The sequence below is a fragment of the Symphalangus syndactylus genome, chromosome 5 (assembly GCF_028878055.3).
Source record: "Symphalangus syndactylus isolate Jambi chromosome 5, NHGRI_mSymSyn1-v2.1_pri, whole genome shotgun sequence".
In the NCBI taxonomy this organism is placed as follows: domain Eukaryota; kingdom Metazoa; phylum Chordata; class Mammalia; order Primates; family Hylobatidae; genus Symphalangus; species Symphalangus syndactylus.
Genome location: NC_072427.2, coordinates 135,184,164 through 135,202,750, shown reverse-complemented (window position 1 = coordinate 135,202,750; position 18,587 = coordinate 135,184,164). Strand labels below are relative to the sequence as shown.

General features: G+C 35.1%; 1 protein-coding gene across 1 annotated transcript in view; it reads left to right on the top strand.

Annotated features, from left to right (window-relative positions):
* LOC129483278 (putative solute carrier organic anion transporter family member 1B7) overlaps positions 1-18,587 on the top strand; it is a 109,909-nt gene that overhangs the window by 52,013 nt on the left and 39,309 nt on the right. The window contains 4 exon segments of the mRNA XM_055280434.2: positions 2,001-2,243; positions 5,785-5,949; positions 7,536-7,731; positions 10,904-11,069. Of these exon segments, the coding sequence (XP_055136409.2) occupies positions 2,001-2,243; positions 5,785-5,949; positions 7,536-7,731; positions 10,904-11,069 (770 nt within the window).

Below are 18,587 nucleotides of genomic sequence, written 5' to 3'. Positions count from 1 at the left end.
CTATTCTGTGTCATTGTGTTGCACATGAACTTTAGGTTTGATTTTTCTATTTCTATGAAGACTATTATTGTTATTTTGATAGAGATTGCATTGAATCAGTAGATTGCTTTGGGTAGTATGGACATTGATACAACATTAATTCTTCCAATCCATGGACATAGAATATTTTTTCAATTTTTGTTGCCCTCCTCAATTTCTTTCCTCAATGTTTTAAAATTTTCATTATGGAGATCTTTCACTTCTTTTGTTAAGTTAATTCCAAGGTATTTGCAGCTATTGTAAATGGGATTACTTTTTTATTTCTTTTTCAAATTGTTCACTGTTAGCATATAGAAATGGTAGTGGTCTCTATGTTGTTTTTGTACTGTGCAACTTAACTAAATTATTGTTTATCAGGTTGAGTAGCTTCCTTGTAGCATCTTTAGGTTTTTCTACATATTAGATCATATCATATACAAACAACTATAATTTGACTTCTCCTTTCCAATTTGGATGCCTTTTATATCTTTGTTGTCTGATTGCTCTAGCTAGGACTTCCAGTACTATGTTGAATAAAAATGGTGACAATGGACATCCTGACAGTGTTACAGATTATAGAGGAAAGGCTTTCAGTTTTCGCCTTTCAGTATGATACTAGCTGTAGGTCTGTCATATATGGCTTTTATTATGTTGGGCTATGTTTCTTCTTTCCCCAGTTTTTTAAAGTTTTTTTTATTATAGAGGAATGTTAAATTTTATCAAATGCTTTTTCATCATCAATTGAAATGACCACATGATTTTTATCTTTTATTCTGTTGATACAATGTGTTCCGTGGATTTATTTCCATGTATTGAACCATCCTTGCCTTCCTGGGATAAATCCCACTTGATCATGGTGAATGATCATTCTAATATATTGTTGAATTTGGTTTGTTAGGATTTTGTTGAGGATTTTTGCATAATTACTCATCAGAGATATTGGCCTTTAGTTTTCCTTTCTTGATGTCTGTTTGTCTGGTCATGGTATGAGGGTGATACTGGCCTCATAGAATGAATTTTGAAGTATTCCCTCTTCCTCTATTTTTTGGAATAGTTTGAGTGGTGTTGGTATTCATTATTTTATTCTCTTTGTTAAATTTATCTGATAGAATTCTGAATTCATTTTCTGTGTCATCTTGAATTTCTTTCATTTTCCTCAGAACAGCTATATTGAAATCTGTCTGAAAGAACACATATGTCTGTTTCGCCAGGATTGGTTCCTAGTGCCTTATTTAATTTGTTTGGTGAGGTCTTGTTTTTCTGGCTGAACTTGGTGCTAATAAATGTTCACTGTTGACTGGGCCTTGATGAGTTAGATATTTATTGTAGTTTTTGCAGTCTGGGTTTGCTTCTACCCATCAGTCTTGAATATGCTTCCTAGTTGTTTGAAGTGACTTAGGCCCCATGTTGATTAATACTGTGGTTTGTGCAGTGTTATAGAGGTACTGCCTTGGTGGCCTCAGACAAGATCCAGAAGAATTTTCTCGATTACTAGACAAAGACTCTTGTTCTTTTGCCCTACATTCTCCAAAACAATGGAATCTCTCTCTTTCTGTACTGAGCTACCTAGAACTTGAGTTTCAGTGATGCAAGCACCCTTGTGCCCACCACATTTCCAGACAACAATGAGGATTTATATTTTTTCCATGAATAGTTATTAAATGGTCCATGGGGTTAAGACTCCTATGATGACAGCTGTCCAGTCATGAAACCTGAAAAGCCACCAAGTGCACACAAGCTCCAGAAATGAGAACGATGTCATGACTGATTTCTGGCCTACAGCAACTGTAAGATGTCATCAAATGTTAGACTGATTCTAGGTTCAGAGATAATAAAATATGAAAAGAAGAAAATAGTGTCTTAGAATTTATGACATATACTTTACTTTATTCATCTGTGGAGGACTGCAATCATTATCATTATTTCCCAGAACCTACTGTATTTCAAAATGATTTTTGACTGGCTTCTTTTGTTTATTCTAGGCACTATCAGGATAACTCCTAAGGACTCTCGTTGGGTTGGAGCTTGGTGGCTTGGTTTCCTTGTGTCTGGAATATTATCCATTATTTCTTCTATACCATTCTTTTTGTTGCCTCTAAATCCAAATAAACCACAGAAAGAAAGGAAAGTTTCACTATTTTTGCATGTGCTAAAAACAAATGATAAAAGGAATCAAATAGCTAATTTGACCAACCGAAGAAAATATATTACCAAAAATGTGACTGGTAAGTATTTTACATTCATTGTCAACTTGGAGTTGTTAATTCCAATGAAAGGGAGTGATGAGTATTCCAAAATAATAAAGCACACTCAAATCGTCAAAAGTTAGTTTTCTTCTGCACTAAATGTAGCTGAATTATTTTTCTAAAAGTCATGCTAAAGTTAACAAATATTTCTTGAGCACAGAGCAAGCAGAAGTGGATTAGGATTTTGCTCTTTAGCAGGCAGAAACCAATCAAAGGCTACAAATAAAACATTTGTTCCTTATAAGTCAAAGAGTATGTATTCATTTTAATATTATATAGTGTAAACTGTGAAGGTTAAAAAGATTATAATATTTCATTCATTCACTTACTCAACAAAAGGTACCAGCCACCACACTATGCCTTGATGACAGAACATCACTTTTATTTTTCAAAAACCTAGTGGATAATATTGAGAAATATATAGATCATTGTAGTAAAGTATCTTAAATAGTGGTATGGTAAGGTTATACTTAACTATTCCCAAGTGTAGAGATAGAATAAGGAGAAGGAATTCAGGAGAGGTTTCTCTGTAGGTAATTGGAGTAAGATTATTTTTCTTGGTAATTAAAATTATATATATATAATTTTAATAAGATTATATATAATTTTAATAAGATTATATATAATTTTAATAAGATTATATATATAATTTTAATAAGATTATATATAAGTAATTTTAATATATATATAATTATAGCTTAGCTAAGTATTCAAAAATGAAGTGGAAGCAATAGCTGTATTTAAAGTAATTGAAGTCAGTAATGTGAATTAGGATTCTTTACCACTTGATAGTGACTCCTCTTTTGAATATAAGCCCTGGAGGGCTAATGGAGAACCACAGAGAAGCAGTAATCGAGAGAATGATCTGACGGCAGTCAGAGCAAAATATTTGAAATGGTAAGGTATTGACAGTGGTTTTCAGATTGGGACAAAATGGTGAAATCGCAAAACCTGAAGTAGTGCAACCAACACCTAAACTCTTGGCAAACGTTTCAAGTTTTTATTGAAGTAAGGTTACAAATTTCCCAGGGTAACCCATGCTCTCCTTCTCAGCAGTTGTTTCACTTCCCATTTGTTGTTGTTATTATTTTCTCCTCTCCACCACACTAACCCAAGAGCAATGGGATGGATGCTGGAGACTTGTGTATTCACTCATGTGAGTGGATTGTTCAATTTCAGCTGCATTGGTAGCTTGAAATTGTCCATGGTAGGAGAATTTACCACCATACATTACCATGGAAATTGAGAAATCCTACAAATCAGTTTTCCCAACCAACAAATCAGTTCTTAAACATTTACCAGCACACCACTGTTTTAAAAGTTTTTTAATAAGCATACTAAAAATAGCATATCAAAGAATTTTTATTTTATGTATGCCATTCTTCTGCTTTATCTAATCAAATCCATAATAATTAATGGATTTTCAAACCTGTAAGAGTCAGAGTTGACTGTGAATCCAGAAATAATAAAGAGGATAATGAAGATACAAAAATGGTACAATAGTAATATTGTCTATATTAAGAGCTGGTTTTCTGGGGCGGGGGGTAGTGACGTGAATAGTAAAGAGAATCTTAATTATTAATAAGTGCCTGTTAGGAATGGATAACATACCTAAATACCTATAGTCAGGAGAAAAAACATATTGGATTTATTCTCTGTGTTCTTGATTAAAACTAAGACTAATTGGTTAGAAAGAAAGGAAGTTTTCAGTTCATTACAAAGACAATTTTTAAACAATGAGAACTGTTCAAAAGTTGAGCAAATTGCTCTCAGGTAGTCAGCTTCATGTCACTTGAGTTGTTTATTGATCTGTTTATTCAAAATAAGTAATAAGTCACAATTGTGTAGAAGTTCAGACCAGATGACATCCAAATTGCTATCCGCCACAAAATTTTAACAGTTTGGTTAATCTACACGTTTCATTCATTTTGACCAAAGATCACGACTCTCTTAGAATGCCTCACAAATCAGTGGTGGTTCTTACTCACAGAGGAGACCAATAGAGGGAAGTTTAGCACTTTGGCCTAACAATTTTAAATATTGTTTATTCTTACTATACATTTTCTTACCTCTTTTCTGTTCTGTGCCATTTCCCAAAATGTATTTTGTATTATTATAATCAGAGGAAACTTTTTTAAAGAAACTACTGTTAGTACTGTTCATATCTAATGAAAATCTTTAGAGGTCTACAGAGAACAAGATCTTTCAAAACCCATATCATCCGTCTCTCAATAACCATTTCTGGGCCTGTCTTGCTGTACTCTAAAACTTCCTTTTGTTCTAAGTAGTTCCTTCCACTTTTAACTTCTCTTGTATTTGATTGACCTGGCAATCACAGACCCAGAACATAAAATTTCTGCCATGGACAGAAGTTAGAAATTTGTTATCACACCTATTTGTTGGCATAGGTTGTTGTACTATTACTGTCATAATGTCCCTTGGGACCAACATTTTTATCCCGTCTCTCTTTCTTGTGTCTTAACACAGGTGATTTATAATACTGCCAGATTTACTGAGGCAGTATTTTATGGTACAAAAGCTGTATACCAGGGAAAAAATAAGTCTGAGCCCTCATACTAATTTTGTCTTTAAAATTTTTGAACATCAGAGATTTTATTTCTGTGTCTCAGATTATGCTGTCTTTAAATTTATATTTAACAATTTTATTTTAATATAATAATTATATAATTAAGTGATGATACATAAGAGACATCACATTTCTTTTCTTTTCTTTTCTTCTTCCCCTCCTCCTCCTTATCCTTCTTGCTTCTTCTACTTCTCCTTTTCCTTCTTCCTCTTCCTCTTCTTCTCCTTCACTGTGACAGGGTCTGGCTCTGTCTCCTAGGCTAAAATGCAGTGGCATGTATATGACTTGCTGCAGCCTCGATTTCCCAGGCTCAAGTTATTCTTCCTCATCAGCTCTCCAAGTAGCTGAAGTGATGGGAGCATGCCACCATGCCAGACTAATTTTTGTATATTTTGTAGAGGGGCGATTTTGCCATGTTGCTCAGTCTGGTCTCTAACTCCTGGGCTCAAGCAATCTGTATGCCTCTGCCACTCAAAGTGTAGGGATTACAGACATTAGCCACTGCACCCTGTGAACATCACATTTCTGATTCAGTTGTTTTTTTTTTTTTTTTTTCTGGGACGCTTAGTATATTGCCTAGTACCCAATTGAAAACCAAACATTTGTGGAATGAATAACCAAGTTAATTAATCTATATGTAATAGTATGGTAGAGTTCCAAGGATAATAAAATGTTAAGTGAACAAAGTTATAAGACAGCATTTATGCATGATCTTATTTGGAAGTAAAATGAACTAAACCAATAAATAATAATATGCATATGAAAAATATTGAAGGAATATAGTTAAACTGTTAACAGTAGGATTGCAGGGTGCTCTTTCTGTGTTATGTGGTTTTGTAATTTTAAATCTTATAAAACTTATATTTTCAAAATTCAAATATTAATGTATTTTAATTACATTGAAATATTTTGTTTACTTTTATAATTCTACAGGTTTTTTCCAGTCTTTGAAAAGCATCATTACCAATCCCCTGTATGTTATATTTGTAATTTTTACATTGTTACACATGAGCAGCTACATTGCTTCTCTTACTTATATCATTAAAATCGTGGAGCAACAGTATGGTTGGTCTGCATCTGAAACTAACTTTTTGTTGGGTAAGACATATTTTTTACGTGTTTGCTTGATAAATGCAACATTACTGAGTATTTGTGTTAAAAGACACATTTTATTGTGAAGGTGATTTCACATTTTACTAAATATACTTTTATTATCTCTCTAACTTTGTAACATTTGTCAATATTGTGATATAACCATTGTTCTGCATTTGAAGTTGCATCTCATGTTAGATGAGTTCTAAAACCAAAGTTGCTTTTGAATAAAACATTTAGAGGTAGTACCTGCATAATTGGATCTTATAGTGCTGAGATCCTGAGACAAACCCTTTTGTAATATAACCATTATAAACCTACAATTCATGGACTGAAATAAGGCCTCAGCCACTTACAAAACATACGATATTGACGTTTTTTAAAAAAGAATCAATTTAAATGCCTCACAAAATATGCATGATTCAAAAAAAAAACCATACTTTAGAGAGTATTTTTTTGCTGCAGTATCTATTTTCAGTGTCATATTGAGACCTGCCCATTAAGAAGAAGTTATAACACTTTGTAGTAACTATTCTACAAATCTATCTATTGTACAAAACTATCTATCAATTTGTAGAAACATTGTAGAAATTTGATAAATATGTGATGAGTTAAAAAATTTATCAAGTGGTATGTGACTAGGTCATGAGTACATGAGAAAATAATAATTAGAAAATGAATGTACAGAAGCACTAGACCAGGCACCTGGATGATCTCCCTGTTGAACCTAAAAGTTTAAACTTAAAAGTTAAATTTTGGCTCCCAATAACTTGATCTGAATTTTTTGTTAGAGGAAACTTCATCTTTAATAACTCTTACAGGACAATGAAATGGTAGAATTGCAGGAGGAATTAACCATTTTTAATCCTGTATGTTGATCTTTTTTTATTATACCAGGGTATATATGTTTTGATGAATAAGGATGAGATATTACTTCAGGAATTCAATTCTAAATCTCTGGGAAAATTTGAAATAAGCTACTGAGGGTGGAACTCTACTGTGAGAGATGTAAAGGATTTTAGATGGCAGGCTCAAAATCTCATAGGAAAAAAGGTTTTGTTTTGTTGTTGATTTCCAGAAAAAAGGAATGTGCTTCATAGAAATAATCTGTTCAGACATACAAATATTCTTAGCCATTGCCTTTTGGTCTTAAACAAACCAAACCCTCATAACTGGGAGGAAGAAATTATTTTTGTCTCTCTTACATGGTACACTGGTCCCCTACCTCTACCTTAGTCTGCCACCTTCCTCTTAAAGAAGTGGTAAGATGGGACGAATTTGGTTCACCCAACCTCATACTGTGTTTCATATAAAAACACATATCCGAAAAAAACATATATATTTATATATATTTATTTAAATATATATTTAAATATGCATATACATTTTTATATATTTAAATATGTGTATATATTTAAATATATATTTAAATATGTGTATATATTTAAATATATATTTAAATATGTGTATATATTTAAATATATATTTAAATATGTGTATATATATTTAAATATATATATTTAAATATGTGTGTGTGTGTATATATATATATATATATATATATATTTACAGCTTTTTTCTCTTATTTCTAGGAATCCTCGCCCTACCTGCTGTTGCAATTGGCATGTTTTCAGGAGGATATATCATTAAAAAATTCAAATTGTCTTTAGTTGGACTTGCCAAATTGGCATTTTGTTCTGCAACAGTGCATCTCTTGTCTCAAGTTTTATATTTCTTTCTAATCTGTGAAAGCAAATCAGTTGCCGGCCTAACCTTGACCTATGATGGGTTTGTATATATAATTGCATAAGATGTTAACCATCCAATTAAAAGACTATGTGTAAGGAAAATAGGGTAGAAAACAATTGTAATTAAACTTTCTTTTCATTGAGAGAAATTTCATTTTTGAAATTCTTAAAATGTTCACTCCTTAAGACCTTAAAGTTATTTTATTCCTTCATTAAAGAAAAGCAACATACGTTGAAGTAATAATACCTACAATTTACGGGTAATTATAATGAGTGGTGGGTACTTTTACCCGCATTTTATAAATGAGAAAGTAAAATTTAGAGAAATAGATAAATTATATGGCTAGCAATATTAAGATTCTGACTCAAATTTGGGGGTTTTGACTCTAAAACTCTTAGTCTTAACCATTAACATTTTGGATGGATCAAAATAGTAATATAAATTACATTCTCCAAAAGTGACTGAATAACTTTCATCTACAGTTCTTTTTGATATTAACAACTGTCTTTATGAAATAACACTTTTTCACATTGTACTTAATTCTGCTTTTTTGCAAGCTAATATTTTTTTTTATGGTAGTCTACAATGGAAATAGCATTAAGATATATTCTGTTTATAATTGTATGTTAGACTTCGGGATATCTTTACTTTTACATTATTACCATGTTTTGTCAAGTATTTTTAGTACTACAGTCTCTACCCCAAATCAAGAGCAAGATTCCTACACAGATTTTTAATAATCACTTCAATATAGCCAACAATGTAAGTTTAGGAAGGTTCACAGTCAAGCAACAAGCAAAGATACTCAGATTACAGTTCAATAACCATGTTCTTTAGTGCTGTTACTATTTCAAAATCTGCATTCTATGAGGTGTTGATTTTAATTTGCCAAATATTCTCATTTTCTTATCTAAATAACATCCTGTTCTTGGAGGCTTGTTAAACTAATCATGAATTATTTTCCTGCATGCTTCTAAATCTAAACTGTTTTTGATCTTTCCTATCAACCATCACCTACTTTGGTAAGTCAATACACATTGTACCTAGAACATTGGATTTTAGAGGTAAGAGAACCTTAGAGGTCATGCAGCCCAACTTTCATATATCACTTCCTTTATTATATGAGACCTACAGAATTATGACTTGCTTAAAGTCACACAACGACTCCCTATTGATCTTATATCACACCATTAGTTTCAAAGGCTTCCTGTTTTTCAGGCCAAGCTTTAGCATAAAGCTAGTTTCCTGAAAACAAGTATAGTAACTGTGCCGTCTGCTGAAAAGATGGAAGCAAGAGTTATACAGGATTTGTTCAATTTAATTAAATTTACTGAGTCCTTCCTGAAAGGTGATTATTTGTGGGAAATATCAATTCCCTCATGGAACTCATAATCTAATGATAGCAAATAATAAAATCAATGTATTCACCATTTATGAAATCTTAGTCATTAGGACTTGTTTTATAAGTAAAATTAGTGCAGAGATCTCCGAATTATCTCTGATTATCTCTAAGGGTCCTTGAGACTTTATCAAGGGGTCCACAATTTCTAACCTATTTTTATAATGATACAAAGACTTTGCCTTTTTATTCACATTATCTCATGAAGGTATAGTGATATTTTTAAGACTATATGATATGTGTTGATGCCACCAGCCGACAGCTAAAAATATGTCTGCTTATGTATTAAAATGTATTAATATTAATTTCTAATAGAGTGTCTATAGATACAACTAATTAAAACAAAAAACTTTGGGTCCTTCAATGCTTTTTAAGACTCTGAAGGACTCTTAAGAAAAAATATGTTTGAAAACTGTCCCAAAATTATTTTTCCCCAAAAGTCTCTATGAGGTTGACATTTTTTACAAAAAGTAGTCACATTGGTAAGCTATGGCAGAACTAATCTGAATACAGGAGGAACTGATTGCAATTTCTGGACTGGGTCATTATCTTATTCCGTTTGAGCTGCTATAACAAAATATTGTGTAGTTTGTAAATACACAGAAATGTATCTCTCACAGTTCTGGAGGCTGGAACATACAAGATCAAGGTGCTGGGAGATTTGGTATCTGGTAAAGGCACACTTCCTAGTTCATAGATTGTGCCTTCTAGCTGTGTTTAGTCATGGTGGAATAAGCAATGGGTCATTAACTCCATTCAGGAGGGTTCGTCCTCATGACCAGATCACATCCTGGCAGCCCTATCTCTTAATACTTTCACATAGGAGATTAGATTTCAATCTATGAATTTGGGGGTGCACAAATATTTAGACCATAGCAATCATAAACCATTCTCCATAACTACTCCCAGTAGGATGTCCTCAAGCAGAATAAAGAATTAGATGACTTTAAATAAAATTATTAATAATGTGTTTTCTAAATTACGATCTACTTTTTTCTTAATTTAAATGACATACTCATTCAAAGGTACTTCATCAATCCTCAATCATTAACAAATTTTTCCAAAACAAAAAAGCTTTTAAAATCTTGAAGCAGAAAATTTATACAAATAATATGCTTTATAATTTTAGCCATGATTAAAATTATATTTAACAATTTGTAGCCATAGTAAAAGTAAATGAGTTTAAAAACATTGTAGTGTCACAAAAAATATACAGAACATTTCTAGCCCTTTTCAACTGATTCTATTATTTTTTGTTTTTCATTCTTCAGAGGTTCGGCTCTAACCACAATGAATTCTTATTTTATGTAGTTAAGATACAGATTTTAAAGTTCAACCACATTAACTAGCATCCATAGATTCACAGAACTTTATAGTGACCTGAGAGGAACTTCAGTCTAATGCCATTACCTCACCAAAAAAAAAATTGAGTCTAGAAAAATAAAGTTACTTTTCTAATGTGAACCTTCTTGATGGAATCATAACAACCTCTTGTCTAAGTCTTATCTAATCTCTTATTTCTTTTTTAAGTTTTACTTTTTCTAAGTAACAAATCACATCTTGGTAAAGAAGGAGAGTTACAAGCATTAAAAAAATTAAAAGCATTTTAAAAACCTATTTTGGCATCATCAGATCAAATTTCTTGATCTAATTGAAGAAAATCCTTTATTTCATTTCTCTTTTCTTTCCCTCACCTTCCCTCCTCCTTTATTTCCCCTCTACTTCCCCCTTGTGTCTCTCCTCCTCTTCCTTCTTTTCTTCCTCTCTCTTCTCTTTCTCTTTATTTGATATATGTCTATCATGTATTTTCAGAAATAATTCAGTGGCATCTCATATAGATGTACCACTTTCTTATTGCAACTCAGAGTGCAATTGTGATGAAAGTCAATGGGAACCAGTCTGTGGGAACAATGGAATAACTTACCTGTCACCTTGTCTAGCAGGATGCAAATCTTCAAGTGGTAATAAAGAGCCCATAGTGAGTATTTGTTTTTCTTTTTCCTTCTCTCCTTAATCAAAATCACAGATTTGATTTTTTAAGAATTGCTTATCATATCTTCCTATAGCTAAGGTATCCAGTATAAAGATAAAAGATTCCAATATTATCTGTCATTGTGATGGATGTGAAGTATAAAAAAAGCTTCATATAAAGTCTTGCTTAGGACACAACCAAGTTTTTCTGTTATTTGAATTTTAATTTGAGATTACCCCACTTTTTCTTGAGAGTGTAGAAATGTGACCTATTAGAATTTAATCCACTTAGGATGTCTAAGAAGCATATGATTTGACTGAAGCACATGATTTCAATTAATTTGGAATTAATTTATCCATCAGAAGTTAGGGGAAAGTCCTGATTAACCTGCTGTCAGCACTACTTACTAGGACAACAATCTATGTGCATTTTTATATATACATCCTGATGAGTTTAGCTAGGGGCTCACTGGGGCTTTTTTTTTTTTTTTTTTTATCCTTTAGGGTTTTAGGGTACATGTGCACAATGTGCAGGTTTGTTACATATGTATCCATGTGCCATGTTGATTTCCTGCACCCATTAACTCGTCATTTAGCATTAGGTGTATCTCCTAATGCTGTCCCTCCCCCCTCCCCCCACCCCACAACAGTCCCCGGAGCATGATGTTCCCCTTCCTGTGTCCATGAGTTCTCATTGTTCACTTCCCACCTATGAGTGAGAACATGCGGTGTTTGGTTTTTTGTACTTGTGATAGTTTACTGAGAATGATGTTTTCCAGTTTCATCCATGTCCCTAGAAAGGACACGAACTCATCATTTTTTATGGCTGCATAGTATTCCATGGTGTATATGTGCCACATTTTCTTAATCCAGTCTATCGTTGTTGGACATTTGGGTTGGTTCCAACTCTTTGCTATTGTGAATAGTGCCGCAATAAACATACGTGTGCATGTGTCTTTATAGCAGCATGATTTATAGTCCTTTGGGTATATACCCAGTAATGGGATGGCTGGGTCAAATGGTATTTCTAGTTCTAGATCCCTGAGGAATCGCCACACTGACTTCCACAATGGTTGAACTAGTTTACAGTCCCACCAACAGTGTAAAAGTGTTCCTATTTCTCCACATCCTCTCCAGCACCTGTTGTTTCCTGATTTTTTAATGATGGCCATTCTAACTGGTGTGAGATGGTATCTCACTGTGGTTTTGATTTGCATTTCTCTGATGGCCAGTGATGAGGAGCATTTCTTCATGTGTTTTTTGGCTGCATAAATGTCTTCTCTTGAGAAGTGTCTGTTCATGTCCTCTGCCCACTTTTTGATGGGGTTGTTTGTTTCTTTCTTGTAAATTTGTTTGAGTTCATTGTAGATTCTGGATATTAGCCCTTTGTCAGATGAGTAGGCTGCAAAAATTTTCTCCCATTGTGTAGGTTGCCTGTTCACTCTGATGATAGTTTCTTTTGCTGTGCAGAAGCTCTTTAGTTTAATGAGATCCCATTTGTCGATTTTGGCTTTTGTTGCCATTGCTTTTGGTGTTTTAGACATGAAGTCCTTGCCCACGCCTATGTCCTGAATGGTATTGCCTAGGTTTTCTTGTAGGATTTTAATGGTTTTAGGTCTAACATGTAAGTCTTTAATCCATCTTGAATTAATTTTTGTATAAGATGTAAGGAAGGGATCCAGTTGCAGTTTTCTACATGTGGCTAGCCAGTTTTCCCAGCACCATTTATTAAATAGGGAATCCTTTCCCCATTTCTTGTTTTTGTCAGGTTTGTCAAAGATCAGATAGTTGTAGCTATGCGGCATCATTTCTGAGGGCTCTGTTCTGTTCCATTGATCTATGTCTCTGTTGTGGTACCAGTACCATGCTGTTTTGGTTACTGTAGCCTTGTAGTATAGTTTAAAGTCAGGTAGCATGATGCCTCCAGCTTTGTTCTTTTGGCTTAGGATGGACTTGGCGATGCGGGCTCTTTTTTGGTTCCATATGAACTTTAAAGTAGTTTTTTCCAATTCTGTGAAGAAAGTCATTGGTAGCTTGATGGGGATGGCATTGAATCTATAAATTACCTTGGGCAGTATGGCCATTTTCACGATATTGATTCTTCCAACCCATGAGCATGGAATGTTCTTCCATTTGTTTGTATCCTCTTTTATTTCATTGAGCAGTGGTTTGTAGTTCTCCTTGAAGAGGTCCTTCACATCCCTTGTAAGTTGGATTCCTAGGTATTTTATTCTCTTTGAAGCAATTGTGAATGGGAGTTCGCTCATGATTTGGCTCTCTGTTTGTCTGTTATTGGTGTACAAGAATGCTTGTGATTTTTGTACATTAATTTTGTATCCTGAGACTTTGCTGAAGTTGCTAATCAGCTTAAGGAGATTTTGGGCTGAGACAATGGGGTTTTCTAGATATACAATCATGTCATCTGCAAACAGGGACAATTTGACTTCCTCTTTTCCTAATTGAATACCCTTTATTTCCTTCTCCTGCCTGATTGCTCTGGCCAGAACTTCCAGCACTATGTTGAATAGGAGCGGTGAGAGAGGGCAACCCTGTCTTGTGCCAGTTTTCAGAGGGAATGCTTCCAGTTTTTGCTCATTCAGTATGATATTGGCTGTGGGTTTGTCATAGATAGCTCTTATTATTTTGAGATACGTCCCATCAATACCTAATTTATTGAGAGTTTTTAGCATGAAGGGTTGTTGAATTTTGTCAAAGGCCTTTTCTGCATCTATTGAGATAATCATGTGGTTTTTGTCTTTGGTTCTGTTTATATGCTGGATTACATTTATTGATTTGCGTATGTTGAACCAGCCTTGCATCCCAGGGATGAAGCCCACTTGATTATGGTGGATAAGCTTTTTGATGTGCTGCTGGATTCGGTTTGCCAGTATTTTATTGAGGATTTTTGCATCAATGTTCATCAAGGATATTGGTCTGAAATTCTCTTTTTTGGTTATGTCTCTGCCAGGTTTTGGTATCAGGACGATGCTGGCTTCATAAAATGTGTTAGGGAGGATTCCCTCTTTTTCTATCGATTGGAATAGTTTCAGAAGGAATGGTACCAATTCCTCCTTGTACCTCTGGTAGAATTCAGCTGTGAATCCATCAGGTCCTGGACTCTTTTTGGTTGATAAGCTATTGATTATTGCCACAATTTCAGAACCTGTTATTGGTCTATTCAGAGATTCAACTTCTTCCTGGTTTAGTCTTGGGAGGGTGTATTTGTCGAGGAATTTATCCATTTCTTCTAGATTTTCTAGTTTATTTGCATAGAGGTGTTTGTAGTATTCTCTGATGGTAGATTGTATTTCTGTGGGATCGGTGGTGATATCCCCTTTTTCGTTTTTTATTGCATCTATTTGATTCTTCTCTCTTTTCTTCTTTATTAGTCTTGCTAGCGGTCCATCAATTTTGTTGAGCTTTTCAAAAAACCAGCTCCTGGATTCATTAATTTTTTGAAGGGTTTTTTGTGTCTCTATTTCCTTCAGTTCTGCTCTGATTTTAGTTATTTCTAGCCTTCTGCTAGCTTTTGAATGTGTTTGCTCTTGCTTTTCTAGTTCTTTTAATTGTGATGTTAGGGTGTCAATTTTGGATCTTTCCTGCTTTCTCTTGTGGGCATTTAGTGCTATAAATTTCCCTCTACACACTGCTTTGAACGTGTCCCAGAGATTCTGGTATGTTGTGTCTTTGTTCTCGTTGGTTTCAAAGAACATCTTTATTTCTGCCTTCATTTCATTATGTACCCAATAGTCATTCAGGAGCAGGTTGTTCAGTTTCCATGTAGTTGAGCAGTTTTGACTGAGTTTCTTAATCCTGAGTTCTAGTTTGATTGCATTGTGGTCTGAGAGACAGTTTGTTATAATCTCTGTTCTTTTACATTTGCTGAGAAGAGCTTTACTTCCAACTATGTGGTCAATTTTGGAATAGGTGTGGTGTGGTGCTGAAAAAAATGTATATTCTGTTGATTTGGGGTGGAGAGTTCTGTAGATGTCTATTAGGTCCACTTTATGTAGAGCTGAGTTCAATTCCTGGATATCCTTTTTAACTTTATGTCTCGTTGATCTGTCTAATGCTGACAGTGGGGTGTTAAAATCTCCCATTATTATTGTGTGGGAGTTTAAGTCCCTTTGTAGGTCACTGAGGACTTGCTTTATGAATCTGGGTGCTCCTGTGTTGGGTGCATATATATTTAGGATAGTTAGCTCTTCTTGTTGAATTGATCCCTTTACCATTATGTAATGGCCTTCTTTGTCTCTTTTGATCTTTGTTGGTTTAAAGTCTATTTTATCAGAGACTAGGATTGCAACCCCTGCCTTTTTTTGTTTTCCAGTTGCTTGATAGATCTTCCTCCATCCCTTTATTTTGAGTCTATGTGTGTCTCCGCACATGAGATGGGTTTCCTGAATACAGCACACTGATGGGTCCTGACTCCATATCCAGTTTGCCAGTCTGTGTCTTTTGATTGGAGCATTTAGCCCATTTACATTTAACGTGAATATTGTTATGTGTGAATCTGATCCTGTCATTATGATGTTAGTTGGTTATTTTGCTCGTTAGTTGCTATAGTTTCTTCCTAGCCTCCATGGTCTTTACAATTTGGCATGTTTTTGCAGGGGCTGGTACTGGTTGTTCCTTTCCATGTTTAGTGCTTCCTTCAGGAGCTCTTTTAGGGCAGGCCTGGTGGTGACAAAATCACTCAGCGTTTGCTTGTCTGTAAAGTATTTTATTTCTCCTTCACTTATGAAGCTTAGTTTGGCGGGATAGGAAATTCTGGGTTGAAAATTCTTTTCTTTAAGAATGTTGAATATCGGCCCCCACTCTCTTCTGGCTTGTAGAGTTTCTGCTGAGAGATCAGCTGTTAGTGTGATGGGCTTCCCTTTGTGGGTAACCCGACCTTTCTCTCTGGCTGCCCTTAACATTTTTTCCTTCATTTCAACTTTGGTGAATCTGACAATTATGTGTCTTGGAGTTGCCCTTCTCGAGGAGTATCTTTGTGGCGTTCTCTGTATTTCCTGAATCTGAATGCTGGCCTGCCTTGCTAGATTGGGGAAGTTCTCCTGGATAATATCTTGCAGACTGTTTTCCAACTTGGTTCCATTCTCCCCATCATTTTCAGGTACACCAATCAGACGTAGGTTTGGTCTTTTCACATAGTCCCAAATTTCTTGGAGGCTTTGTTCATTTCTTTTTATTTTTTTTTCTCTAAACTTCCCTTCTCTCTTCATTTCATTCATTTCATCTTCTATCAGCGATACCCTTTCTTCCAGTTGATCGCATCTGCTACTGAGGCTTCTGCATTCTTCGCGTAGTTCTCGAAACTTGGCTTTCAGCTCCATCATCTCCTTTAAGCCCTTGTCTCCATTGGTTATTCTAGTTATCCATTCTTCTAATTTTTTTTCAAAGTTTTTAACTTCTTTGCTATTGTTTTGAATTTCCTCTCATAGCTCAGAGTAGTTTGATCGTCTGAAGCCTTCTTCGCTCAACTCATCAAAGTCATCCTCCATCCAGCTTTGTTCCATTGCTGGTGAGGAACTGCGTTCCTTTGGAGGAGGAGAGGTGCTCTGTTTTTTAGAGTTTCCAGTTTTTTTGGTCTGTTTTTTCCCCATCTTTGTGGTTTTGTCTACTTTTTGTCTTCGATGATGGTGATGTACAGATGGGTTTTTGGTGTGGATGTCCTTTCTGTTTGTTAATTTTCCTTCTACCAGACAAGACCCTCAGCTGCAGGTCTGTTGGAGTTTACTAGAGGTCCACTCCAGACCCTGTTTGGCTGGGTGTCAGCACCGGTGGCTGCAGAACAGCGGATTTTCATGAGACCACAAATTCAGCTGTCTGATAGTTCCTCTGAAAGTTTTGTCTCAGAGGAGTACCCAGTTGAATGAGGTGTCAGTCTGTCCCTACTGGGGGGGTGCCTCCCAGTTAGGCTGCTCAGGGGTGAGGGACCCACTTTAGGAGGCAGTCTGTCCGTTCTCAGATCTCCAGCTGCGTGCTGGGAGAACCACTACTCTCTTCAAAGCTGTCAGTCAGACAGGGACATTTAAGGCTGTGGAGGTTCTCGCTGAGTTTTTGGTTGTCTGTGCCCTGCCCCCAGAGGTGGAGCCTAGAGAGGCAGGCAGGCCTCCTTGAGCTGTGGTGGGCTCCACCCAGTTCGAGCTTCCTGGCTGCTTTGTTTACCTAAGCAAGCCTGGGCAATGGCGGGCCCCTCACTGGGGATTTTGACTTTCCAATAAATTAATCAAGGATTCATGCTCTCTTGACTGCCAAATTCTCGATTTCCTGTGTCGATTTCCTCACAACTGGCACTTCTCTTACCCAGGATAATTTAGTATCCTGCCCGCTTATTCCCAACATATCCATTTGAAATTCCATTTTTTTCTTCACTCAAATGGGTTTTTTTCCATGTGAGCCATGGATTTTTCCTAATATCCTGGATAACTCCCAATAGATGGAAATTGGGTATGCTATTCCCCATACCTACCTTTCACTCAACATCTCACAAAGTTGTGTATTCATTTTTCAGGCCATTTTCCTATTACCAACATTAGCAACATAGTCAGCTATGATAATTACTGTCTACCACACTCTTCTATGTTTCATTTTTAAACATTTTTCATCTTTCCCTTGCCCATTGTCATACCGATATATTATGGAAAGGCATGGAGAAATTTGACGAATAAAGCATCCTAGGTTCCTTGAAGGTAGGCCATAACTTTAATAAACTTGCACAACATATATGGCCCACAGACTATACTTAAAAAGCCCACATCTCATATTCATTTGCTATAATATCCTTCAGTAAGGTGCCCTCATTTAATCCCTGGTTTCACTTTGCCCAGTAGTGAAGATCTGAAAGAAACATAATATTAGAATCCTAAAAAGAGCTCTGTCTACATGGAGACATCTTCTTAATATGAACAATGGCTATACCATCTGGGGGCTACTTCAAAATTCTTTTACTAAATCCTCAGTAAAAAAGAAATCTCTTTTTAAAATAATGTTCTCTGTATCAAAGTTTTTTTTATTGGCCAGTGTGCTTTCTCCATAAAAGATTGCTCCATATTATTCTTAGTGAAAAAAGAAGGATAAAAGGAAGCTTGGTGGAACCATAAAAGTATAGATTTAAATTCTTTTAAAATTCTTCCTTCAATAATTAGTCTTTAGCACTAGTAGGTTAAAGGCGAACTCCCCTTAAACTTTTGTTTAGCCTAGAATCAGAATAGATTTTTTTTAAAGCCACCTACCTACAAAAACTGCCGATTAAATCTCTCAAATCATTTGATCCTAATGTTCCCCTTCTGTACTCTTACCATTAGTCAGGACATTCTGTTGTGTTGGACCTCTCTGGTAATAATATTATCTATTTTGTTATCTGTCATTATGGTCTTGAATGCTGCTTTCGCCTGCTTAAATAGAATTCTGGCATCCATGCCCATCTCTATTTCTTCTGTACTCTGTCCTGTTTTCATGAGTGGCTCTAGTTCCAGATTTTGACCCCTTTCAAACTGCTGTATTTTCTGAAGTTTTGGGG